This window comes from Amia ocellicauda, chromosome 3 (genome assembly GCF_036373705.1).
Source record: "Amia ocellicauda isolate fAmiCal2 chromosome 3, fAmiCal2.hap1, whole genome shotgun sequence".
In the NCBI taxonomy this organism is placed as follows: domain Eukaryota; kingdom Metazoa; phylum Chordata; class Actinopteri; order Amiiformes; family Amiidae; genus Amia; species Amia ocellicauda.
Genome location: NC_089852.1, coordinates 2,401,213 through 2,425,820, shown reverse-complemented (window position 1 = coordinate 2,425,820; position 24,608 = coordinate 2,401,213). Strand labels below are relative to the sequence as shown.

General features: G+C 46.7%; 1 protein-coding gene across 2 annotated transcripts in view; it reads right to left on the bottom strand.

The window, feature by feature from the left end:
* rad54l2 (RAD54 like 2) overlaps positions 1-24,608 on the bottom strand; it is a 45,180-nt gene that overhangs the window by 16,025 nt on the left and 4,547 nt on the right. Inside the window, exon 2 of one of the 2 annotated variants that reach the window (XM_066697704.1) lies at positions 19,012-19,192. In XM_066697704.1, the coding sequence (XP_066553801.1) occupies positions 19,012-19,138 (127 nt within the window). In that variant the 5' untranslated portion in view covers positions 19,139-19,192. Of the gene's footprint in view, positions 1-7,942; positions 8,224-19,011; positions 19,193-24,608 lie in introns of those variants that run through there. The other variant, XM_066697705.1, reaches the window with a different exon arrangement.

Here is a 24,608-nt window from a genome sequence, read left to right as displayed (position 1 = left end):
CTTATTTTTTAATACTCCACATTTTACACGCCTGATTTCCCCCATTCTACCCATCTCGTGTGATTTATTAAATGCGTTTCACAGATAATATAGGTTTCAATTTAATACAGGGGAGCAAGAAAAAAAATGAAAAAAGGAAGCAGGGTATTAAAAATGTGTGTGCGTGTGCATACGTGTGTTTGTGGGGCCATCTGGATTTCCCTACAAATCAAACAATCAAACAGGAGATTGCCTCCGATGTGTTACATAAACGCTCATAAATATTTACTAGTTATGAAACAAAGCCGTTTTAAAGAGGCAGCGCCGTCAGGGACAGGAAGTGGTTGGATCTCACACTGCCGGGCCTATGAGACAGAACCACTCCGGCATGGGCCTGGCACACAACTGGGGACAAACAACAACCACCTAAAAATCAACAGGGGGGGAAAGTGGATAGAGGTCACAGAAACGGGCCTGACGCCCAACTGGACAAGGAGACAAATAAGTTATGTAATACGAGGAAGCAGGACGGTGATTCATAAATATGCCAATTACATAATAAATGACACTCCACCGATTCACAGAAATGGCTTTTATGCGACACAAAGCCCCCCTACGAACAAACATATCAATGATTTTCAGGTTTTACTCCTCGGACTGCCTGCCTAGGACTGAACTGAGCTCACAAACACCCCTCACACACGCACACGCCACTCCGCTAAATACGGGATTTATACAAAATTAAAAACTACTTTAATAAATATGAATCGACTGGAAACATCTGGCCTGCTAAGGGGGTCTTAGGAAACAGAAGTGCTACTAAGAGAGTACAGTCCATCTGAAAGACAAATTAACTTTTTTTTTTTTTTTAAACCATTTACATCACAACGGATTTCCTTATTACAGTTTTATTTTGCTCCTGCACAAACAGAGCACATTGAGACGATGACAGACGAAGGAGCTGCTGTCCATAGAGAGCGTGTCAACTGCATTCAAAAAGCAGCAGCAGTGAAAGTGCAAATATCTTGAGTAAGGCCATCATCTAGCCGTGGATCAATAAAGCCTGGTACTGATGTATACATTTACACACACACAGACAAGATGTTCAAACAAGTTCTGCATTCAGTTTTGTTTCAGCCTAAAGGACGCTTACATAACTCCTGCCAAGATGCTGCTGTCGGATGAAACAGGTCTGCGTCCTCTGAGCGCAGGAGGCCGGGACGACGGCGATAATTGGGCTTGGGATCTGGCTCAGTCTGTCTTTGTTGCTTAAATAGCTTTTTCCATCCGAAAACGTATACAAGTGGAGAAGAAGTATAATCCTATTTATAGAAAGAGTGTAGACGGCGGCTTTGTATTTATTTAAAGGAGAGAAAGGTCCTTAAACACTATAATTTGCCTGTAGCCCGTGGAAGAATCTTACATACCCATCTATCTACAGCATAAGGGAGATTAAGTGATTCTTGAAAATGTACATATATAATTTTCTGATACAGGCAAGAGAGAGAACTTCCCATAAACTAAAACAAAAATCACAGGCGCACAATAAAAAATAAACCCTGCAATGTTTATACTTCTCTCCCATGTTAAAAGTGCTACAGATTTTGTTGCAAAGTATAATTAAATCGTATTTATTCAATAGGGTGGATGAAATGCTAATCTTGTCAACTTTTGCAAACACAGAGAAGCTACGCACACACCGCTGGCACTCTGATGCCTTGAACCTGCTGCGCTGCTGATGCCACAGAAAACCGGCAATAACCGATCGCTGAACCGATCTTGTCCAAGCCAAGAACAAATCGCCAAACTGTCAGTCAGAAGTGACGAGAGCCCCGTGCCACACCGTCCGGCTGGACCCGTCTCACTCCTGTGCCGGCGCTCCCTGCCTCAGCCTCAACACACACAAAGCACGCAGCTGGGCAAACCCTCGGTCAGGCCACAGGTCTATACCGGGCTTCTCTGGAAGGAGACAGCCTGCTGTTGGCCTTGGCCAGGACTCCTCGAAGTGGCATGATGCCCTATTCAAGCCCGACTGGTGGGCAACAGGCGCTGGCACCGAGACGTCAGACAATTAGGCACGGAGACCGAGATGATTAAAGCGCCTGGTAATGAACAAGCTTGTACCTGGCAAACCGATCTCGCGTCCAACATAGCGGGCAACTTGGCTGCACATAGTCGATTGGTGTGGCTTTAATACAGGGTGTAAAGCTCAACCACACTGGTCTATTGAGGTCCTTTTATACAGGTATCAAAAAGAGAGAAATGCATCTTTTTCTGAAGATAAACGTGAACACAAACTATATAAATCTAAATAGCAAAGGAATGAAAAACAGGCCGGACACATTGTGACAGTTTCTCTCTAGCGGTTTTCAGAGGACGTTCAGAGATGAACACCCAGTTTCCAGACATAAATCGAGAGCATAAATCTCCCACAGACAGGACGGTTGTTAAAAACGCTGAAATGGACAAAATGTAATCCGTTTATACATCAACCAGGATCGACAGAGGTACGGTGATGATGTAACCGATCATAAACAAATGTCCCAGTTTATTCGCCAAAGAGACCTTATGCAACATCTGTGGGAAAAACAAAAACCTAACCGAAATCTGCCCCAGGCACCCATTGTTTCAGGCCCGGCCAGCTCGGCAACCAACCAATAACAGCGATGATCACAATAACAGTAATAATTACACTGATGAACTAGAGGTGGTGGAGATCTGAAACCATGCGAGAACCATCTGCACTGAGAAGAAAAAAAAACACATTATATAAGACACCCAGAACACATGAAGGGAATTGGGTTAAAAATACAGCAGGGTCCAATAACCCGAATCCATTTGTCGTTTCCATTTCTGTCGTTTCAGTTGACACTTTCAGTTCAGTCCACTTGGACCGCAAGGTCCAGCAGAGGGGGGATGATAGCTGGACATCCAATGTGTGGATCAAAATAAATCACTGTTCGCTGCTCCGTACAGGAAGGAATCTGTCCGATACCCGACAGAATGAGATTGAGACGTTATTTCCAGAGCGTGAGGAAAATCTGCAAACCGAGCTTGAGTGAACGCACGCGTTTTACAATCACTCCTGTGAGAAACTACACACGAAGCTCCCAGGGGAGTTAAAGAGCGCGAGATATTTATAGATTGATGGCAGGGTGCTTTCACTCACACACAGACAATGAAAATCTTTCACTTCAGGACCGTAAGGCGAGCCAAAAGCAAGGATCTGACAATCCTCCCTCAAATACTGCTGCCCGTACAGTAAGCCTATCCTATACACAGGGGTAGTGGTCGCTGATAATCTGGGATTGTACAGCCCCATTAAACACAAAAACACAGACACCAACAGACGTCACTAAAACAGATACACATCTTTCGACCACACTGCACACGATATAGGTTGTCCAGGTGCTTGAAGTTTTCCACAACGTTTAATAACATCTTTAATAACACACAGTTAACACAACTGAACAGGAGCAAAGCAACCCACAGAGGCCTCTTCCGGTTCCGACACCCTGCTTCCCAACTGCCCGTTAATTCAATCAGCAATAATAAACAAACACAGAAGTGTGGCATTAGATAAAAAGAGATCAATGTGGATGAGGAAGACGAGGCTTAACTGGGCTTCAGCAGCCGGTACTTCACGCTGGTTTGAGATGAGGGGAAGGGGAGCCCCTCTGAAGCGTCCGACTGCAGATTACATAACCGATGTAAAAGCATGATTTATGTAACTGCAGTCCTCAGCGCACATCTCCTGCCAATGCTGCGAAAGAGTAAAACAGAAGGATTTCTCCCAGAGTGTTTGCACTGGCAACTAAACCTTACTTTACATTTCTCTTCTTTCTCGGTTTCACACACAAACACTCAGACACGCTGGATTTGTGCTACAAAACTGTTCCCGTCAGCATAAGAAGAGTAATGTGAACAGTATTTCCTGATGTTAGCCACGATGTGCCCCAGCTCCGAGTCCACAGGAGAGATATTCAGTGTCAATGTCCTGACGCGATCAGCACCGCAATAACAAGGGCTTACTGAAGCCCAGTGATCCTGCACAAATAACATTTTTTTTGGGCTTAGTTCTCTTAGCCGAGGGGAGAGGGGTGCGAGCGCTGTGGCACATTGTTGACGGCTCCGGGGTGACACTATCCATTCCAGTACAAATAATCGACACCGGCAGCTGTCGGACAGAAGGCCTGCGCTAGCGTCTGAGAAAATATAAACGAGGCAGCAACAAAATGAAACCACAACAGACGTGTGTAGAAATGAAGAAAGACGTGATTATGAACAAACGAATGCACCGAGGTGTGAGATCATCCCACCAAAGAAGGAAGGACAACAAAGTAGTTGTGCTGTTGACCCACTGGGTTAAGCCAGCACAGTAAAATCAGACCACTGACCTACTCTCGATCGGGAAAACCCTGGCTGTGATCTGCAACCAGAACTGACTCTACAGTAAGCAGATTACATGCAATCCAGTAAACAGGCTTCTCTACTACGACGGTGCCGTGTCAGTCGGCCTGCCGGCAGCACGTGGCGCGCACGCTTCAGAGCAGCTGGTCCGGGGCAGAACGCGGCCCCAATCAACGGCTCTAATTGCCCACCGCGGTGCACGAGAGGGGCCAACACCGAGTCTTAATTACACGCAGCAGATTTTAAACACTAAGTCCCTCGAACGGCCAAGAAGCTGAGGCCGACACGGATACAAATTTCGATTTAGGTGGCTATCTCAGGGTGAAAACACTACAATGGGAAGAATATTGAACAGATTGTTGCAGGAGATTTAGATCATGGTAGAAGATTTGTGCATTCCCATAATAGTGGGCTTGGAACTGTGGATTCAGAGAATGAACTATAGATGCCATGTGCAGATGACAGTTCATTTCAGAGAGAACGATATGCCAGTGAATGAAACAAAACCTGACACTTTGAGCATCTAACAAACTTCAGTAGACATTTTACACAATCCAACACGCTACTAGGCCAGTATGATCTTGGACAAAAAATATTGTTCTGCATCCTCGGTCGCACAGATTCATTTGACCCCTGCGGTCGTGGGAAAAACAGGAAGCAGAAGGAAAACGAACCAACACGGTCCCGCCGGTACATCCCACGTTCTGATCCAGAAACTACTAAGTTTGCCGAGACTTCAGATCCAATTACAGACTTTTCAAAAAAGCAAAAATCCATCGCGGGTCCCTCTGGGATCTGAGCTACAAATAGAAATGCATTTGTCAAATTCACGCAGTGCGACCGTCACAATGCTCAGAGTAACGTTTCAAAGCCGGAAGGATGGGGAGAACGATCAAACCGGATTTGCAAATCCGGCTATATTCTTTAAAATGGGCCTTAAACTGTGAGCAGGTTTAAGCACAAACCATACGGTCCAAGTGACCAAGATTTAAAAATGACGATCTGGGACATTCATGAAGTTTAGCCAGGGAAAGATATTGCCACATTCCCCACAGTGTTCATCCACCAAATCTATCTGCCGTACGCGCTGTGCTGTGCGTTTAAAACAGCCAGAAATACCCCAGTAGTCTCTCAATGACAAGTTATAAAACACTCTACAAACAGCCCAGCAGAATACAGAGTGCAAGGCACCAGATTAGGCACAGTGCATATTCTACAACAATTACTCTGCGGTTTTAAATAAATACACTCTTTCTAAGCTCATTCTAAGAGTAAGAAGCGTTCTGCACTCAAACACACAAGTTAATTAAAAAGCATCTGTGACTGTCGGCACCATGTGTCGTTTAAGAGATTGTGGCTCAATCAATTTAAAGGTTGAGGTTTATCCTGTTATCAGCAGCATGCATGACTGATGACGTTAAAAAGGACACGCTTAATCCTCACGGCTTTTTACGTACAATATCCGAATCAGTCCTTACGCAACCGCTTCCCCGTCATACGCCGGATAATAATGCCACTGGCACGTTTACGCAACCGTTACAAAGCACCAGCAGTCAACATACCTGGGCAAGCCAGTGGAAAACTATCCTATGTCCAATGATTAAATGCATTTGGTTTCAGGAGTCATTGAACCACCCCCCATCCCACACAGACAGGGGCTTTCCGGTAAAGTGGCCGCTATTTTGACACCTGACCCATTTTCCCTCCTGTCAGTGCGTGCCAGAAACACTGACACAGCTCCGTACAGCTCTCGCTGTGTCGGCACAATAGGGTGCCTGGCTGAGATAGAGAGAGAGAGAGAGAGAGAGAGAGAGAGAGAGAGTGCAGTTGCTCTCTGAAGGACCCGTTACATAAGCACAGGGTTAGGTGTTACACAACATGTGCTCCGTGCCCGGGGACGCCTCTTTCAGGGAGCAGCGCCGGCCCTGCACACGCTGTTCTACACCTCCGGGCCACCGGGCCTGCGCGTGCCACAGTATTTTTCCACAGGTCTGCGAAAGCCTCGGTTTTTCGTTACATGCAGGGAGATGAGAATAATCCTCCTGACAGGGTATTCCCTCTCCCACCCCGGTGCCCCCAAAACACAGAGCAAGCATGAGTACATACAGGAAGAATTAACAAGTAAAAAAAGCAAGCAAACAAGGGCAGACTTTTAGATTCGTCCTGTAGGTTCCTCTCAAAACGTTTAATCTATTTCATGTAAACACACACATGTAGAGATCTATACATGTATAGGCTACACATTTATTGTCACCCGGGTTTAAACTCTCGCTCTTCAGTAGGTTTGTCGAGCACCCATTTCATCTGCCCTTTTCGAAGACTTGGGGCCACTTTTACTTCTCCCTCGCTGGCTTTGAAACCGATGTCAAAACCCTGCTGAGGAGAGCACTGGTGTCCACCGCTGCTCAGTGACCTTTATGGGGGTCAGGGGGACCATCTCTCTGCATCAGACCAGGGACCAGTATGCTTCGGAGAGCGTCTCTTTATTTTGGTTTCCTCTCCGTTCCAAAATGACAGACTAGCATGATTTTATAGTGGAAGCTTGTAATTTAATTAAGTTTAATAAAGTTTAAAGCAACACCCACCCTGCCTAGCAATAGTAGAGAGAGAGATATCAGACAGGTACGCATCTCTTATCTATTCCTCTGCTTTTCTGAATACAATATTCAGAAAGCGCTGCCAAATCGATGTGTCTTTCTGCAGGCATTGAATTGTGTAAATCTTGCCAGATCTGTCAGTGTTATCCAGAACACGGACAAAGTTCAGAGGCACAGCGTGTTCTTTCATAACAGGACGGCACTACAGATCACTTCGACAAAAAGATCATCCCACAGTATCGGCTGCCTTATTAAATCTGCAGCAAGATTGCACATTCGCTTGGGCATCGTTCATCAGCAAGGATGCGACTGCACACCTACAGCACGTTAAAAACACATCCAAATGATCAGGAACTGTTCACATCACAATATATTAAATGAGAACGACATTAATCAACAAGTCAAACTGAAGTGCAAGCCCCGTAAAATAAAGTATTCAAATCCCTGATATTTTTAGATGTACTTGGATGTGAAGTGTTATTTTAAAAACGCTAAATGCTTATAATCCATTTTATTAATGGAAATCCAAGTCTACAAACAAATTTGTTCAAGAAATAACTGATCAATCATGTAAGCAAACTGCTCTTCACAACTTCGACAAAAGTGAGTCGGGAAATGAATGACAATCTGTAAAACACGAAACTCAAATCGATTCAGGCTGAAACTAACCATAAAGAAAAAGTGAATTTTCCTCAATAAATAAAGTGAAGAAAGCCATGTACACTAGTCTCCTCCCTGTGTGCAATGAAAAGCAGATAAATTCCAAAATTAAAAAATCACAAAGGTGAAAATCATGCATTTTCCTCAGCGCTATGACCTCGGAGATTTAAAATCAACCCCCCCCTTTCAGCACCAGTAAGTCTCTGCACCTCGGACTGGTCTTCAAGGTCTCGCACTGTCCACACACACACACGCACACACCTGTACGATCCCAAAGAGCCGGGGCTTCCACTCACCTGCAAACGACTCCGAATCATCCAGCAGCAGCATGGTTCACATGAGCCGCTGAGCACTGGCACGCGCCACTGCCCCCCGTCCGCTCGGCCCTCGGATCGTAGGGTAATTGGGCTGATCGGTGCTCCGCGTCCGGCTCGGTGGTGGAGAACGCGGTGGGCAGGGCGAGGTCGAGGAAAGGGGGGAATGCGGACACTGTCTTGTTAAGGCAAAGCGTGCTGGCGCTCTCTCTCTCTCTCGCTGGCTGACTCTCACTGCTGCTTCATGTTCCCATTCACTGAAACCATCCCAGACTGTGATTAAATCAAGCTAGCGGCAGCGACCAGGAACTAAACACAACTCCTTACATAACCAGGCACACTCAGAAGGGGCCCCGCCAGGGGGAGACGGAACGGACGACCGGCACCGAGCCGCACGTCTCACCGGGGAGGCGGAGGAGTGTTTGGTTGTGGTGCTGGTTTTTAACCCCTTGTGCGACAGCCTCCTCTGAAGGATGGCACACTGATTCGCAGGGGCTTGTAGCTTTACCTGAACCGCCCTGTCCCCAGAGGATTGAGAGACCTTAAGCTCACTTTATTTTTAAGTGGTTAAAATGCCAAAACACCAGTGTTGGTTCGCTCTCTTTGGTTTATTATGCAAAGCGGTGAGTCACACGATCAGATGACAGGGTAATAAAAGGATCGTAAATTAATAAACTATCCAACTCAAAGGCATTTATGGGAAAAGCAGGGTTAGGAAGTTAGACTAGTTCTACATGCCCTGTGATATTGTAATCCATTGCAAAACAACTTGCAGAGTGCTTTTAAAAATAAGTCACTACATTTACTCTAAACTAGCACCGCATCCAGTAAATGTCATGTTTAAACGCAGTGCCAAAACTGGAAACAAAAATCGATCAAATGCAGCATCAGAACAGACAGGAAAACACAAACCAACAACAACAAATCGGTCCATAAACACGCACCGCAGTTCACGAACTCTGTTCTCAATGTAATATAATCACTGTCATGCCTTCAGGCAAGCCCCAGTGTTTTTTTACACAGAAGCCCAGTGTGTCAGTGCAGCTACAGCACTGGATTTCTGGGTCGCTTGTAAACAGACCAGTTCTCTGGTCAGGTGTGTAGACCCGACCGACACCTGCTGACACCGGGATGTTTCACACCGGGTCCTGTAGCGGACATTTACAAAACAAAGAATTTCTGGAAGAGAGGCTTCATCAGTCGTCTGTGCCAGAGCCCCCCCCAGGCCCACCTCCCTTCGTCACAAAGCTTCTCCCGTTGCAGCGGGGCTGTCTTAGGTAAGCAGGGTAACGGAGTTCACGGGCCGACTGAGGCACACGTTCAACAATACGGCAACCCGCAGGTCACTCCGCCCTTGGGCACCGATTGGGAGATTCAGGGGTGATTTATAAAAGGAAAGCAGGACGTTTTGACCCGGCACTGTCCTCCCCTGCAGGGGGGGCCCAAAGACATGATCCTGCCAAGCTTTGAAAAGCATCTCTGTCCGGTCAGCCATCACCTTTGCCACAGTGAGCACCGCTCGGCACTGGACAGCTGTTTGTGAAACTTAACTTGGAAAGAATAGTACTTTACCCTCTACATAGTGCTTTGAAACAGTCAAAAGCGCTTTCAATTACTTATTTACGTCACGAGTGATTGCACTGTAGAAACTGCCGTTATGGGAGGAAGGGGAATAGTCTTAAAACAGGGCTTCTAAACACATTTATACGTCAGGCCAAACTGTATAATCGGTTAGCAGTCACACATGTACAAACATTGTTTTAAGTTTTTATTTCCACACGGCTCATTCTCAGTCCTTCAGCCCTGCCTCTCTGATCAGAGGAAGCTCCGATACAGTACTAATTCAGAACGGCGCTTCCCCTCTCAGTTTCGTAGCGGCCTCCGGGTAGCATGTTTCCAGGTGGTTGTCTGGTGCCAGCTGGGTCAGGCGAGCAAAAGAAACCTTCAGCCGTTTCCTGCTAATTGGCAGTTATCTCGGCACTACCACACAGATGAATAGACACTAAACTCATTGTGCAAACACTCGTTCTGTCATGGACACCGACAAACAAAGTCAAAGTGACACAAAACCAGGGTAAAGGCAGAACGCATGAGGGATTGTGCTTCACAGGACCGGCCAGATGGACGGGGGCATTGGACAAAACCCAGAGACAGTTGTGTCCATACAAACTGTTCTGCCTGCACACATTTCAGATGTTCACAGGTGTGTCTCAGTCTCTTATCCCCCTGCATTTCTGTGTCACAGTCCTACAAGACTAGTGGTTTGATGTACAAACACGCCAACTGGTTTGTTCCTAGAATCCGGTTTCCTCCTTGGAAAACCTGCAGGGTCCAGTCGGCACATCTGTCTTGAGACAGTGAGTGACCAGAACACCCTGTTATTTTAATGTATATACACATCCAGACATCAGTGGGGCTCTTTCTACAGGCGCTTCAGTTCCGTTTCTGCCCCATCTTGCTTAAACGGCCCGCATGTTAAATAAAATTATGTTAATCACGGTGTCACTATCTAGGTTAGCTCTGGGATCGAAGATTAACCAACGAGGGCGGATGTGACACGCAGATCAGAAATGAGCAGAACGGTCTGTGGGATCACACGCCTGCCCGGACCAGGTCAGGTTTCAGGAGTGACCTAATGCCCGCACACATGACACTGTACAGAAGTAAAAGCCCTTCCCTGCTCACTACTGACAGACAGACAGACAGACACCTGCTATCTGCAATTACAACTGAGAAGCTGGAAGTCTCGTCTAACGGCTACATGACAGAACTGTGTGTTTTACTGTATGTTATAAACACTCCGCTTCCTCCATCTCGGAGAGGATAAACAACCCGTGGTGAAATTAAGAGCGCTCTGACGATACCCTGGAGTAATATCAATGTGATTTGATTAAATGCCTGCCTTCCATCCCTCACTGCCCATAAAAACAATCCTGTCATCTCCTGAAGCAACTACTCAGAGAAAGACGAGTTTTCCTTCTTTGACTCAGCGGTGGCGGAAGCTGGTTAGACATCTCCTGAGCTTTAAATGTTCCTAGAAACCCCTTTTAAACCATGGCCAGCAGTCGCCAACCAGACATGTTAGTTACACAAACCCCATGGTTTTGAGAAAGCACTCTCACTGCAAAGCGTACGGTATGGGACACGATCTGCTAGGAGACAGGAGACAGGAGACCTTGGCGTCCTTTCTGCGTCTGAGTTAGGTCTCAGTTCTGGGGTCCAGGCAGCTGGTCAGTAATGATGACCTACTACAGGAGGAAAGGTACATTTCTCATATGTAAAAGGTGCAGGCAGCGATTCCCAATTCAGCTCTCTAGCACTTCAAATTAAATGTCAGGCCCCAAGCACACGTCAGACACAAACAAGTTCAAAGGGACATTTAATTTGTATTTCAAGCTGACGCACCGAATGTACTACACTGCGTTTCAGCTGATAATACGAGCTGCGCGGGTGTGAAGTGTTTTCAGGACAATGCAATCAGACGCTGGTGTACCGTCAGGCCGAAACAGACACAGAGAGGATACAAGGGCACAGCGGTGGGTTGCTTAATTTCAGAACGGGCCGAGCATCGTTTCTTTTTAATACTGCCTTGACCTTTCACTGAACTGTCATGATGAGAATACATAACATAACTCTTTTCATAGTTACGTAACAAATACGTAAATGATAAGGTTTCGAGTACAATTTAAATTGCGTAAGAGACAATTCTGACCTTCAGTGAGCTACACATTCACCTGTCTGTTGGGGCTACTAGTGTCTGTAGAGACTGTCGGCTCGTCCGAGGTCTGGATCTAACCGTACTTAAGTCACACAGTCGGACTCTGTGGATCCGTTTGTGCCGAGAATGAGCGAGTGGACGACTACAGAAGCACAATAAATGTGAAGAGTAAACAGTCGAGACGCTTCGTGAACGAGGAGCAACAGTTTCCATGTTTGTTTTTTAAGTTTTATTCCATAAAACCAAGTCAATTGGATCTTGAATCGCCACTCATGAAAAGATGACACGTATCCCCAACGGTTAGTCTGACCAAGAGAGAGACAACCACTGGTATCACAGACATCATCCTAAATTGATCAGCAGTGCAGGGAAGTGTGTTGCTGTGGGTGTGTGCGTGTGCGTGTCTCTCTGTGTGTTTCAGAGGTTGGCACAGACACCAAAAATCACGAAAACAAAATTCGACTACTGGAAAGGTCAAGGTCCATGTCCGCCCTTATGCAAGTCTGAGGCGCTGCTCTAGAGAAGGCAGCCGTAGAGACGCACACGGCCTTTCTGTGGATTAATTAGTGACAGGGATGCATCACTAAAACACACATTGAGGGATAAATGCAGCGTTAATTAGTTTTTACCTTCAAAGGATTAATGTGGGGGGGGGGGGGGCGTGGGATGAAATGCTGTTATTTATGAGGAATTTAATTACCAATTCACGACATCGGTGAAGACATCAGGACAGAGGAGAGACGCACAGAGCTGTCGTCCTGACTGAGTCACAGCGAAGTCCCCCCAGCGAGGGAGTGTCGCTTTAAATGGCCTGGTTCAGTCTTTATCTTGACCACTGATTAAAAAACTAACCTAAAGACAACTTAGAAAGAACAACAACGTTAAAAAATACTCCCAAATTCCTGAATTGACGTTTTCATCAAAGTCCAGAGACCGCGAACAGCACGTTTAATTGGATCGCGTTCCAGTGTGACCGGCCCGCTGACCTCTCCGAGAGGATTAACGAGAACACGCTTTCGATGCTGGGGGGGGGAATGACGTGAAGGAGGAGAGAGCGGACGCGCAGTCTGGCAGGAGCACACACGCCGGTTGTCCTGGGAGTCCGTCACGCACCTCAAAGACCCAGGACCTCCTCTCAGAGCAGCCACAGACACCAGCATGCAGATGAACACGCAGCAACACATACACACAGCACCACACAACCGTGACTCACAAGCCCTGCGTCATGTGTGTACCAAAGAGAATCTTACACCAGCTAGGGCTATGTGCTTTCATAAGGTACAGAGAAAATGGACTATAGATTTCCACCATACATGCCAGTACAGAATTGATTTATGATATACGTCTGTGTGTATCATTGTTCTTGTACACACACACACACACACACAAACACACAACTGTAACCCACCCCTCGATTAAATGAAATTCAGGTGTCCCGTCACAGTGATGAAGTGTGTGATTATGACTTATTAGTAGCCAACATTAGCCCGTGTAATTCATAATTCTCCTTCTCAGGTCCTGTGCCATATTTTGTATTAGTCAACAATCCTATCAAATAAATACATGCTCACATCAAAGTGAGGCCTTGCCATGCGGTGTGTGTATGCGAGTGTGTGCGTGTACATGTGCACGTTCACAGGCAACGGGGACAGCCTGTGCTGCAGATGAACCCTGTGACCCTTGTGTAATGGATCCCGAAAGCCATGCTTTTCGCTTTGTCCCACTAAGATCCACTGAGCTTAATCCCGTGTTTCAGTTATTGCACGACGGGGGGGGGGGGGGGGGGGATTGTGAAACCAGCTTGACGCACAGCGCCGGCACGAGCCAGACCCCCGCGCCACTGCTTAACACAGGTGGACACCCAGGCATGCAAATCAAAACATGAATAAACACGAGGAAGACACTAAATGCATTCAAAGAGGTCCAGGTTTCTATTTGTAGGTTTTATGTTTAATACATTCCACTTGGAAGCTGTGGGGTGGGATGTGTAGATAAGTGAAAAAATTAAAAGGATTTTAATGCATTTTAATTCCAGTCTATACATGGCAGTAGAGGGGGTGCAGACTCTCTATAGGCACTGTATGTTCATACCCAGTGTTCGCATTCAGTCGCAGTGGAGATTTCACCTCAATCGATTCCCCACCCCACTTCAGTTACAAAACTTTCGTCTCTCTGCAAAACCACACCTCGTTCCTCTCCCCCAGGGGTCTTGAAAGATTTTGTTCACCCGATGTAAATCTTTGACACACAATACACCGACGGTCTCATGTTAAACAACAACAACAACAACAACAACAAAAAAGCTAAAATGCTGCATTCAACTTCAAACTATCCGTGATCTGTGATCCGAGCCCGTGGAGAAGGGGCACGGCACGGCACACAACGGGGAGTCCTTCCCATGAGAATTCAATTTCACCTCCTCATCCTTGTGGCTAGGTACATTTAAAAATACACCCGCACAGATGACAAAACAGACAAGTCCTGGTGGATTTGGTATTCGACAGCCCTCGAGTCACACCAGTCTTTCATCAGCACAGTAAGTCACTGGCTTGCCAGGTTACACTGGGAACGAGAAAAAGAAAAAGACAAGTGTAGCAACGAGCTGCAGAAGAAGAAAAAGAACAACTCTAGTTTGGTTTAACAGATGGTTCAGGCAGAGAGGGAGAGTGAATTCCAATGACCACGGCGCTCTGCCTCCCGGCTCCGTTGGTGAGAACCAGGCCTCGGAGAGACGCCTCAACATGTTGCATACTGACCGACCCCCAGAGGGAGGGTCTCTCTGGGGCTCTTCACACAAACACTCATCCTTCGCATCAGCGCAGCTCAAGCAGCAGTCCCTAGTTTTAGCCTGTGGTAATACAGCAGAACAACAATATTAAAGACAGCCCCTGATACGCCCTCCCACCTCACTGCCCACCCCGAGGGCTGGTGGGGACATTAACCCACAATCAGGACACCAGGAGGAGGTGTGACAAGCAAGACAAAGACCCATCCATTGGGAAGTACGCCTCACAGGATGTTTCTGGTAATTTCAACCACTGGCTTAAAATGTTTAAAGTGTTGTTGACCCTGGCATAATGAGAAACCCTAGTAAACTAGAGCCCGTCCCTGTGGTCCAAACTTGGGCCCTTTGATCAACTCTTAGAGAACGGTTCTCAAAAAGGCTTTCAGCAACCCTCTGAATTGTGAGTTTGGCACAATCCTGACAGTAAGCATCAGTGACAGCGGACAACTCCTGTGCGCAGGGAAGAGGCAGGCAACAGTCTGAGGAATAGGGTTCCTTCTATCCCTCTCACTCGCTACACTCAATCCAGCTCCCGTAACAATATACATTTGATTATTCTGGTCTCTGATTTTCGTTTATTCCCTGATTCTCTTAATCTCCGATTTCCCCCCCACTTCCCTTCCCTTCCCTTCAGAGGGAAAGACGAGCCAAATGTGGATTATGATTAAGTTCTCAGCAAAACAATTACAAGGTTGACACTACTGGCAGATCCCGCCACCAGATTTCCACAGCACAGCGGAGGGCATTTATCCACTGCACGTCTCACCATCACACTGACGTCATGCTGCGCTCCATAGAGGGACTAAACTGGACCCGAATTAAAGACAGACATCTGAAAGCTGGACAGACGGGCGCTGCAGGGCCCAGAACCCAGCCAGCCTGCATCACCTCGTTATGCAATGCGCCATTAGCAGCACAAACGACAGCGGCCTCGGCAAGACGCAGCCCACGTCAAACCCACCAATGAGGAGAGAGAATTAACATGCTCCCTCTCTCTTCCTCCCTCTCTCCCAGTCCCCCTCTTTCTCTCCAATCCACTACCAAGCAGCCCCATTCTCCTCTCCTTCCCCACCTCCAAACCCCCCCCCCCCCCCTTCTGCTCGCAGACCCGCTCGTCGGAGGAGAAAATTACAGACGAGGATTATTTATAGTCCCCAGCTGCCGTCACCGTGGCTGCTCTCCCAAAACGCTCTTGCACAACCGGAGGATGGAGACGCGGTGGATGTTGGCGGAGCCCGATGCCAGCATCGCCCTGCACCGTGAGCCCAGACCGTGTGGAGAGCAACAGAAAGCCCACAATGAATGAAGTGAAGCGCAGTCTGTGAACGCTCACCGTTAGCTGGAGGACCTGGCGTCTGTCACCGCCTTGCAATCGCACAGCATGCCACTCATATAGAATCTACAGGACTAAAACGTACACAAAAAAAAACCATCAATATCAAACTCTCTCTCTCTCTCTCTCCCTGGGCCCCTTTCGTCCTTTCTCTCTCCCAGAAAGACCTAGGAGTCTATGTGGACTCCTCACTTTCTCCATCCAAGCAATGTGGGGAAGCAATAAAAAAGGCAAACACAATGCTAGGGTATATTGTCAAAAGTGTAGAACTGATAACAAGGGCAGTGATGTTCAGACTGTACAATGCACTAGTTAGAGCTCATCTGGATACTGTGGACAGTTCTGGGCTCCACACTTCAAGAAAGATATCGCTGCTCTAGAGGCAGTTCAGAGGAGAGCAACCAGACTTATTCCAGGTCTGAAGGGAAAGTCCTACTGAGAGACTGAGGACCTGAACCTTTTCACCCTGGAACAGAGGAGACTACGTGGGGACTTGATCCAAGTCTTCAAAATCATGAAAGCATCGACCACATCAAACCAGAGGAGCTTTTCCAGATCAGCAGGGACACACGCACCCGGGGACACAAATGGAAATTGGGCTTCAATTGTGAAGTAGGGCTGGGCGATATGGCCAAAATACAATATTGTGGTATTTTTCAAATTTTTGACAGTATGACGGTATTTTTTAATGGCCATTTTATACTGTTCATAAAGCAAAAATAATAGGACAACCGACACCAAATTACATTTCCTGTTCTGTGTCAGTTGTCTTGAAACCAAATCATGTCCACACTATCGACGACGCACCTGTATTCGGGACAGATTCACTAGGGTCAATTTGCGGTGACGTTAGACCCACACTACTCTCCTCCATCTCGTCTTCATTGATTGTGCATTGATCACGTTTATGTCAACACGCAATACACATGGAATTTATTTTCGATATTTGTCTGAGGCGCATTCATTCCAGAACAAGGGTCGCGCTGAGAAGTGCAGTTCTGTGCAGAGATTAAGAGATGCGTGTTACTGCAGTGTTTCTGCGTGACGCCACTAAGACCCAACCACAGAAATCTGCGCAGAATCACACAGCCCAGCACAACTCTGAGAAGCTGCTGCGGGAGGTGAGCTGTGGCTGTCAGACAAAAGATTATGCAGAAATCAAGAGGGACGTGTTAAGCTGAATGAAAACTACTACGGCCCCCTTGTTAGGGGAGGCGAACGTCAACTTTCATTAAACAATGAAGCTGTGAACAGCACTGTCAAAACCATAGATCTAGAATTCTAGATCGACACTTGTCAATGCTTTATTAAATAATTACATCAATTATTTTTAAAAATTGAATGTAAATCTATGATGCACAATAATTAAGTTGTTACTTAAATGATTGACAATTCTATTTTTTTAAATAACTAAAACATAAAAATAAATCCAAAGCGGTCCGTATATCGTTTTTTTATGGTATACCGCCCAGCCCTATTGTGAAGTCTATTGTGAAATCTAGTTTTAATTCAATTGGTTTCTTTTCCATCAATACCCTAATAAGGCACTAGCCACCGTTCACAACTTCAAACCAAATCCTAGCAAATCGGATGACCAGGCTGGTTTTGCATACACAACTGGATTCTCATCTCTGGAATTCACTCCATCACATCGAGCCACCAGGCGTCTAACTTTGCATTTAATTTCAGCTTCTCTCATTTGCTTTACATCTTCGTTCCCCCAGAATCCCCTGCGGTTTCACTCAGCCGCCCTCGTGGACCAAACCGCTCCCTCGCCGCCCTCCGGGTCAACCCAATAAGACGCCACAGTGATGCCGAACGCAGCGTCTCACCGGCAGCTACCCGCGCTGGTGGCTCTTGGAGCTGGAGGATATCTGTGATCACGTTAAACATAAAATCTGCTAAAACACACATCTGGGAGCATACGAGACGGTTTCCCGACTGGCGGGATCAAACGGTACCAACCCCCGTTTCAGAAATAAAACTGAACCGCTGCCAGAAGCGCCGAAGGCCCGTCTTCTTCTGTTATAAGATTTTATAACTTATTTTTTCCTTCACAAGACTGATTTTACGAAGAGGCATCAGAGACATCTGACACGCTTTCTACACGTTAAACATTCAGGACGTGCACAAACACAGCTACACTGTTTGATGGGCGTTCACTGCACACTTCACCATCTCCTAGGCCTGGACTACGACAACAACGCTGACCTCCCCTCCAATTTCAAGACACAAAATCGTGCCAAAAGGGGTCCTTTTTTTATTTTGTCAGAGGCTACAAACCAATCATTACAGCCTGGGGCCCCGTCGCAACAACTGAACTGAGATTTGGGTTTGTTTGTAATGTGATACAGCACACAAATAACACGGGTGCACAATAAAATGAAGTTTCTCTCATCTGTGTGCTTGCATGCGTGTAATTATGACTATTAATGGAGCCGGCACCTTATAAAAGACTTCTCACAGTCGGTGCACTACGGCTCGTATAAAGACTCACTTTGGAACAGAAGAGAAGTAAAAACAAAGCGTTTCAGGGAGGTAAACCCAAGTGACAAACTTACGTCTTCCATGAAACACGATCTCGGATAAGCGACAATTTCTCGCTCGCTTCAGCTCCGAAGAGCAATTACGAGATCACAGCCGCGAGAGACTCCGGCTGCTAAGCGTAGCCCTGGGAAAAACAGCAACCGCACCACGGCGAACGCTTTGCGCAACTTTTATGTATAAACCGAGCGAGAAGGAGGCACATGTTGATTTCCCCGTTCTGTGTCTGAGGGAGCCGTGATCTGAGCGCGGCACTGAAGTTTCAAACACAGGCGGGGGAACGCGCTCCCCCCCTCCCGACATCAGAAAAGCAGCTGAACAAAACTGACAGCTGAGCGGATGCATTCACTGAGCCGCCGCAACGCAAACAGGCCTGCAATTACGGAAACAGGTTTCCAAAAATAACCGGGGAAGAAAGAGCCGACTAATCAATAAACAAACTGACGGGAAGAGTGCTTTGATTTTGTGGACTGTTTGACACCAGACTCGGCCTTTCCTCCACATCGCAGGACAAAGGAGCACAACCACCGCATAATGAACATTTTAACACTTTAAGGATGCATCTCAAATGACCCTCAGCCTCACATCTGGTCTACTGTGCACATTCATCCAAAACGCACGCTAGAAAGCCCCATATCTCAGTGGGATAAGGTAGTTAAGCTCCCGCTCACCGGTGCCATCCTCCTCGTCGTCTCCGTCGTTCTCGCCCTCCATCTCCTCCTCTTCCTCTTCCAGATCCTCTTCCTCGGGGTCGAGGTCGGGGTCCAGATCACTCCCTGAGTTCGCCTCGTCAGACATGGCCCCCCGGAGTGCTCACTGGGCATTACCTATGCATCCTCGCCGCCCTGGACCCTGCGGACACGGAGAGAAAACCCCCCCATCGTCAGGCACACGGAGACAGAGACACGCAACAGGAAGTTCATTGATAACTAAATAAACACTCCCCCCACATCCTGAATGTTTACGCCTGACAGCTACACCGGGATCTCCTCTGCAGCCACCGGGATATGCCGCGTGTGGAGAATGGCAGCAGTAATAGAGTTTATTCTCCCGTTTCTGACGCTGCATGGGAAGAGCTACGCGTTCAAGGTGCTTCGGAGTGAATCCTCAGATATCCGCCCGCTGGGAGAATACAATACAAACTGCTCTCTCTGATGTTTCACCACAATACCAACACGGCCCCGTCCCCCGTGTCAGGAGGGAACCTCGCCTCAGATTCTCTACGCTCATGCTCGGCATTTTTTTTTCCTTACTGGGTTTATCCACAATATCTATATCTGCTCAGCTCTAGTTAAAACACCACTGCCTGAGTTTCCATGGGGTTTGTCATTCAATATAACTCATCTGAAAATCCCGGACCACTACTTGCAGAAGTAATAAAATATTGAAGAAAGTGTGTGCGAAATAAAATCAACAAGTTACGATTCGCCCCACATCTGTTTCTCCTTCGCCACACTTGCAATCAACCCGGGGGAGCATCACTTGATTGCATCTCTCAGGGAGCCGCCACTTTGAAGTCCTTCACCGTCACGTCTCTGAAGTCAATGGCTCTCGAACGGAAGCACAAGTAAATGCAGTGTTTCCCCCACAAAAATAAAATAATGTCATGTCTGGAACTCAGTGGGGTGAGTTTAGCTTCATAAGTGGGGTCCACCTAAGGGGGATGCCACAGAGTCATAAATCTCCTAAATAACGACTATGAGTGATCATGTCTTTGAAGTATATAGCATCCGTAAACAGGTAAATTATTTACCTATACCTAAATTACCTATACTATTTTTTTTACTTCCTTAAAAGTGTCACCATTGAAGACATCTTGATAGGTTTATGGAAGAGAGTAGTTAATAGAAGACTTTAAAAAATAAAACATTAAAATCGGTTTATTAGTCGACAATTTTCCATCCCTGTAAAAAATAAAAATATAAATAGTTCCATTCATTTTTACGGTTCTCCCTGGCAGCCATTCCACTGCAGTCGCAGTCGGCTCCTCCTCTCGCAGCCCCAGACCGAGGGACACATCCTGCCAATAGAGTTCAGGCCACTCCTGGCAGCTGGGCCGGCACACAAACACACATCCCAGACAGGTCGGGGTCACGGGGAGTTATGCAAGCGGCAGACTGCGCTGCAACGGACACAAATAAACAAGCCTGTCGCTGCGTGGGTCCACGCGCCTCGGACGAACGACACACTCACAATTCGCACACACATGAAAATCGCACTGCAGAGAAGAGGGAGGGCAGCCAATTCACACAGATCATGTCTATGAATGTGATCTATAAGGGAAGCAGTAGATCACTAGCTATGGAAAACCTCTACACTGCAGGGGATGTTTTGAAACAAGCCTCTCCGGGAGGATAAAGGCCTCAGACAGGAATCCCAGTCGGGTGCTCGTGCCAGCCGAAGACACCAGTCTCCCCCCGGAAGAGGGGCTTCTTGGAGTCTCAGTTATATAACCCTTTATACAGACAGACAGGTGGCACAATCTATGCTGAGCTGTCAATCTTGTGCCCCCCCGCACTTTTTCCCCACGCTGTCTTTGCCAGATTTTGGTGACAAGCGACGGCTGCTTACATAAGAGCAGGTGCAAAAGAGCACGGGCCCTTCCCAGCATGTACAGAGATCTGCATTCCTCCTGGAGAGAGAGTGGGGGGGGGAGGCTTACATAACTGAAATTGTTTCTAACCCCCCCCCCCCACACCACCAACACCACCACCACCACCACCACCTCTCTCTCTCTCTCTTAATATGCGTCGTGCTCCGATCGGCACAGCGAAGAAAATTCCATTCCACCCCCTCTCTGACTCATCCCCCGGCATCCCAGTTGTTTTTGTCGAGAGACATTACTTGGGCTTTTTGTTGTTGTTGTTGTTGTTGTCCTAGCGCGTGTGTGTGCGTGTGCGTTTGTGTGTGTGAGAGTTCTGTTTTTCAAACGTATGCGAGCTGCGTGTACATCATGCTCGAAGTCTAAATATAGAGCACTTCAGTCAGCGTACAAGTACCCAAACGTCGAGAAAGATGTGCGTTTTGGCAGCGTTTAGACAGCTGTGTTCCCGATTTGTTTTTCACCTCGTCTCACTCAAGGAGCTCCGAATGCCCCATCCTTCCTGAAATGCTCGCTTCTAATGAACTGAGGATGGGGGGCATGTTGGAGAGTGTACTCAAGACGTGTACATCTGCATTTTAAGGGATTATCTTGTGCCTTCATCCCCCACTCCACCCAATAAATCTCAAATACACCTATTCACACAAGGCCAGCGGTCGAGATCTATAGCGCAGTTTCTCCTGGGATTCTCTGATCCTTCACAAGCTGGCTTTGAAAAGGTTAACTCCATCCAGGTGCATTGCAAAAATAAAATAAAATGAATAAATAAAAAGTTCCAATTCCTCAACTCGAGCAGAGAGGACTTGTGAAGCTGAAGTACGCTTGTTGAGCTCCAATCACAACATCCTCACCTTTGTGAAATCATTAAAAAAATAAAAATAAAAGCATAGTACCAGCCAACAGTGCTCTTTCCACACCTGCTCTTCACATCGATAGCTCTCGGGCACCGCGGGGTTCACGTGGAGACCTCTCTCCATCACCACCCAGGGGTCTGACTGTCTGACCGGTCTCCAACACCTTCCTAAAGGTACTATGCTTTTATTTAAGTAGAGGCAGTTCAGAGGAGAGCAACCAGACTTATTCCAGGTCTGAAGGGAATGTCCTACTGAGAGACTGAGGAACTGAACCTTCTCACCCTGGAACAGAGGAGACTACGTGGGGACTTGATCCAAGTCTTCAAAATCATGAAAGGCATCGACCACATCAACCCAGAGGAGCTTTTCCAGATCAGCAGGGACACACGCACCCGGGGACACAAATGGAAATTGGGCTTCAAGGCATTCAAGACAGAAAACAGGAGACACTTCTTCACACAGAGAGGCGTCACAATCTGAACAAACTCCCCAGCGATGTGGCTGAAGAGACAATTTGGGAACATTCAGAAACAGACTGGATAGGATCCTTGATCACTTAGTTATTAATGGACACCAAACGAGCACGATGGGGCGAATGGCCTCCTCTCAATTGGACACTTATGTTTCTTACTCATCTCTGACAAACGAGTATCAACAAAGCAGACAGAAAGTCGAGAAGTGATCGTGCCAGGAACAAAGAGAACCAGGGAGTCCAGTCTGGGATCCGGCCTCGGACAGATCACCAGTGAACCCGGTCAATGACCTCCTGGGATGAAATTAGGTCACCTGACACATTCCAGTCCAATAGAAGGAGCTGTAGAGTGGATTGTGAGGGAGAGGTTCATTTCAGAGGAATGTTACCCTCCTCTGGATTATACTAGATAACATTTTCCAAACATCCAAGATTTCAATTCATGATCTTCTTCAGGCCTGGACCCAGAGAATCCAAAAAGTCTTCCATGTTGCCTTCAAACTGAGCTCTTTATCGGGCAGTCGGATAAGTCTTAACGACTAGAAACTAATGGTAGACGTCTCCAAGTCTAAAGCATGACGATGGGAAAACGAATTCCTGGTATTTATTTTTCCAATTGTTAAAAGAGTTGTGTTGCGCTCCCTCCCAGCTATCCCAGGTGGAAGACGGTAATGTTATAAAGACTTAAAGCAAAAAAAAAAATGTTAATTATGTCCTGTTAACTGAAGAAAACAACCCAGTCCTGAAAGGGTCTGATTTTAATAGTAACTGTATCCTTCTAAATCAGGAAACATACATTCTCAAAATAGCTTTTATTTCCTGACAAAGAAAAAAAAAAAAAATGAGGCTTCTAGGACAAGTATTCCTTTAAATTTTCACGAACACCCACTCCTTAAGCTCTTTGGGTAAATTATGCTAAACAAATAAATCAAAATGAAATACTGGAAAGAAAAAAACCACACGAAGATAAAGGACATTAATGGAAATCCAGATGGGAAGAATAGGTCTGCAGTATCTCAGTACAGGTCCACTCAACAGACACTTCTGTGCATCAACACCGCGGCGAGCGAGTGCCGGCCCTCAGCGTCGTGGGCTCGACTACTGGAAGACACTTTGACACCTAGGAACGCAAATCAAAGCCTCTAAACGTTATAAACACACAGAGGCAGTCGGGGAGATTTCGCAGGACGCGCCTCAGTTTCCTATCTTCCTCACCCGAGGGCGCAGACACGAGGCCGGGCGAATACGGCTTTCTAACAGTCGTTCTGAAAAAACTAAACTGGAATGTGAATGTATTATAATTGGGGGGGGGGATGGTTTTAATTGGTCCAGGGAGAGAAATGCAATTTTAGCTGAAACCCTCGGGACCCCCAAAGCTATAAACAAACCCCAGCCTGCCGCTTGGCACCGTGTGAGTGAGAGAGTGAGAGAGAGAGAGTGAGAGAGTGAGTTCATAGCAGTATGAGCCAGAAAGATCACGACAAAGTCTAACATTGTACAACCACAACGAGGATTACCGGGGGTGGGGGGGATTCACAGTATTATCCACACTTCAACCCGAAGAAAAACATTGTAAGAATAAATTAAGCGACAATATTTTGGTTTTCTATCTAACCTCTTCACTTCAACCTCCCCTTTTCACTGATTTTTAAAATAAAACAAAATAAAACAAAATAAAAGAGAAAGAGAAATAAGCCAGCTTTTCATCTCCAAACACTAGGAGAAACGTAAAAAAAAAAAAATAAGGAGGCCACTGAAACCAAAGACAGCTGCTTGCATAAGATAGATTACATAAGAGCTGGCTAATGCATCTATTACTTACAAGTGAAGTTATACAAGATACAGGCTAACACAGAGACGCGCACGCACGCACGCACGCACGCACGCACGCACGCACGCACGCACGCAACCTCCTGCAGACCATTACAACACTGCAGGAAATCAAACCGATAGAGAAACGTTCATGACCATCAAATAGCCCCCCACCCCGGTCTGAAAGGGACACAGTAAATGTCACTCTCTGATCCGTGCGTTACGTAAACGGAGGACACAGCAGACACCGCACTTTGAAGCTCACCTACATTCGATCATTCGATTGACCTTTGTCAGCGACCGGGGCAGTCGTGAGTGTACTGGACCCGACTGCACGACAGGTTGGGACCAAAGGGGAGACAAGAATATTACAAGTAAATTTTAAATGGAATTCCATCCATTACTTGTGATCAACTCCATTCCACACCAGAGACAAACAGCAGCCATGTGTCATTTCTCTCAAACTTGTGTACTATCTAATTCTAACGTTGTTTAATGTCTTCTCTCACGCACGCCTGTACATTCAGA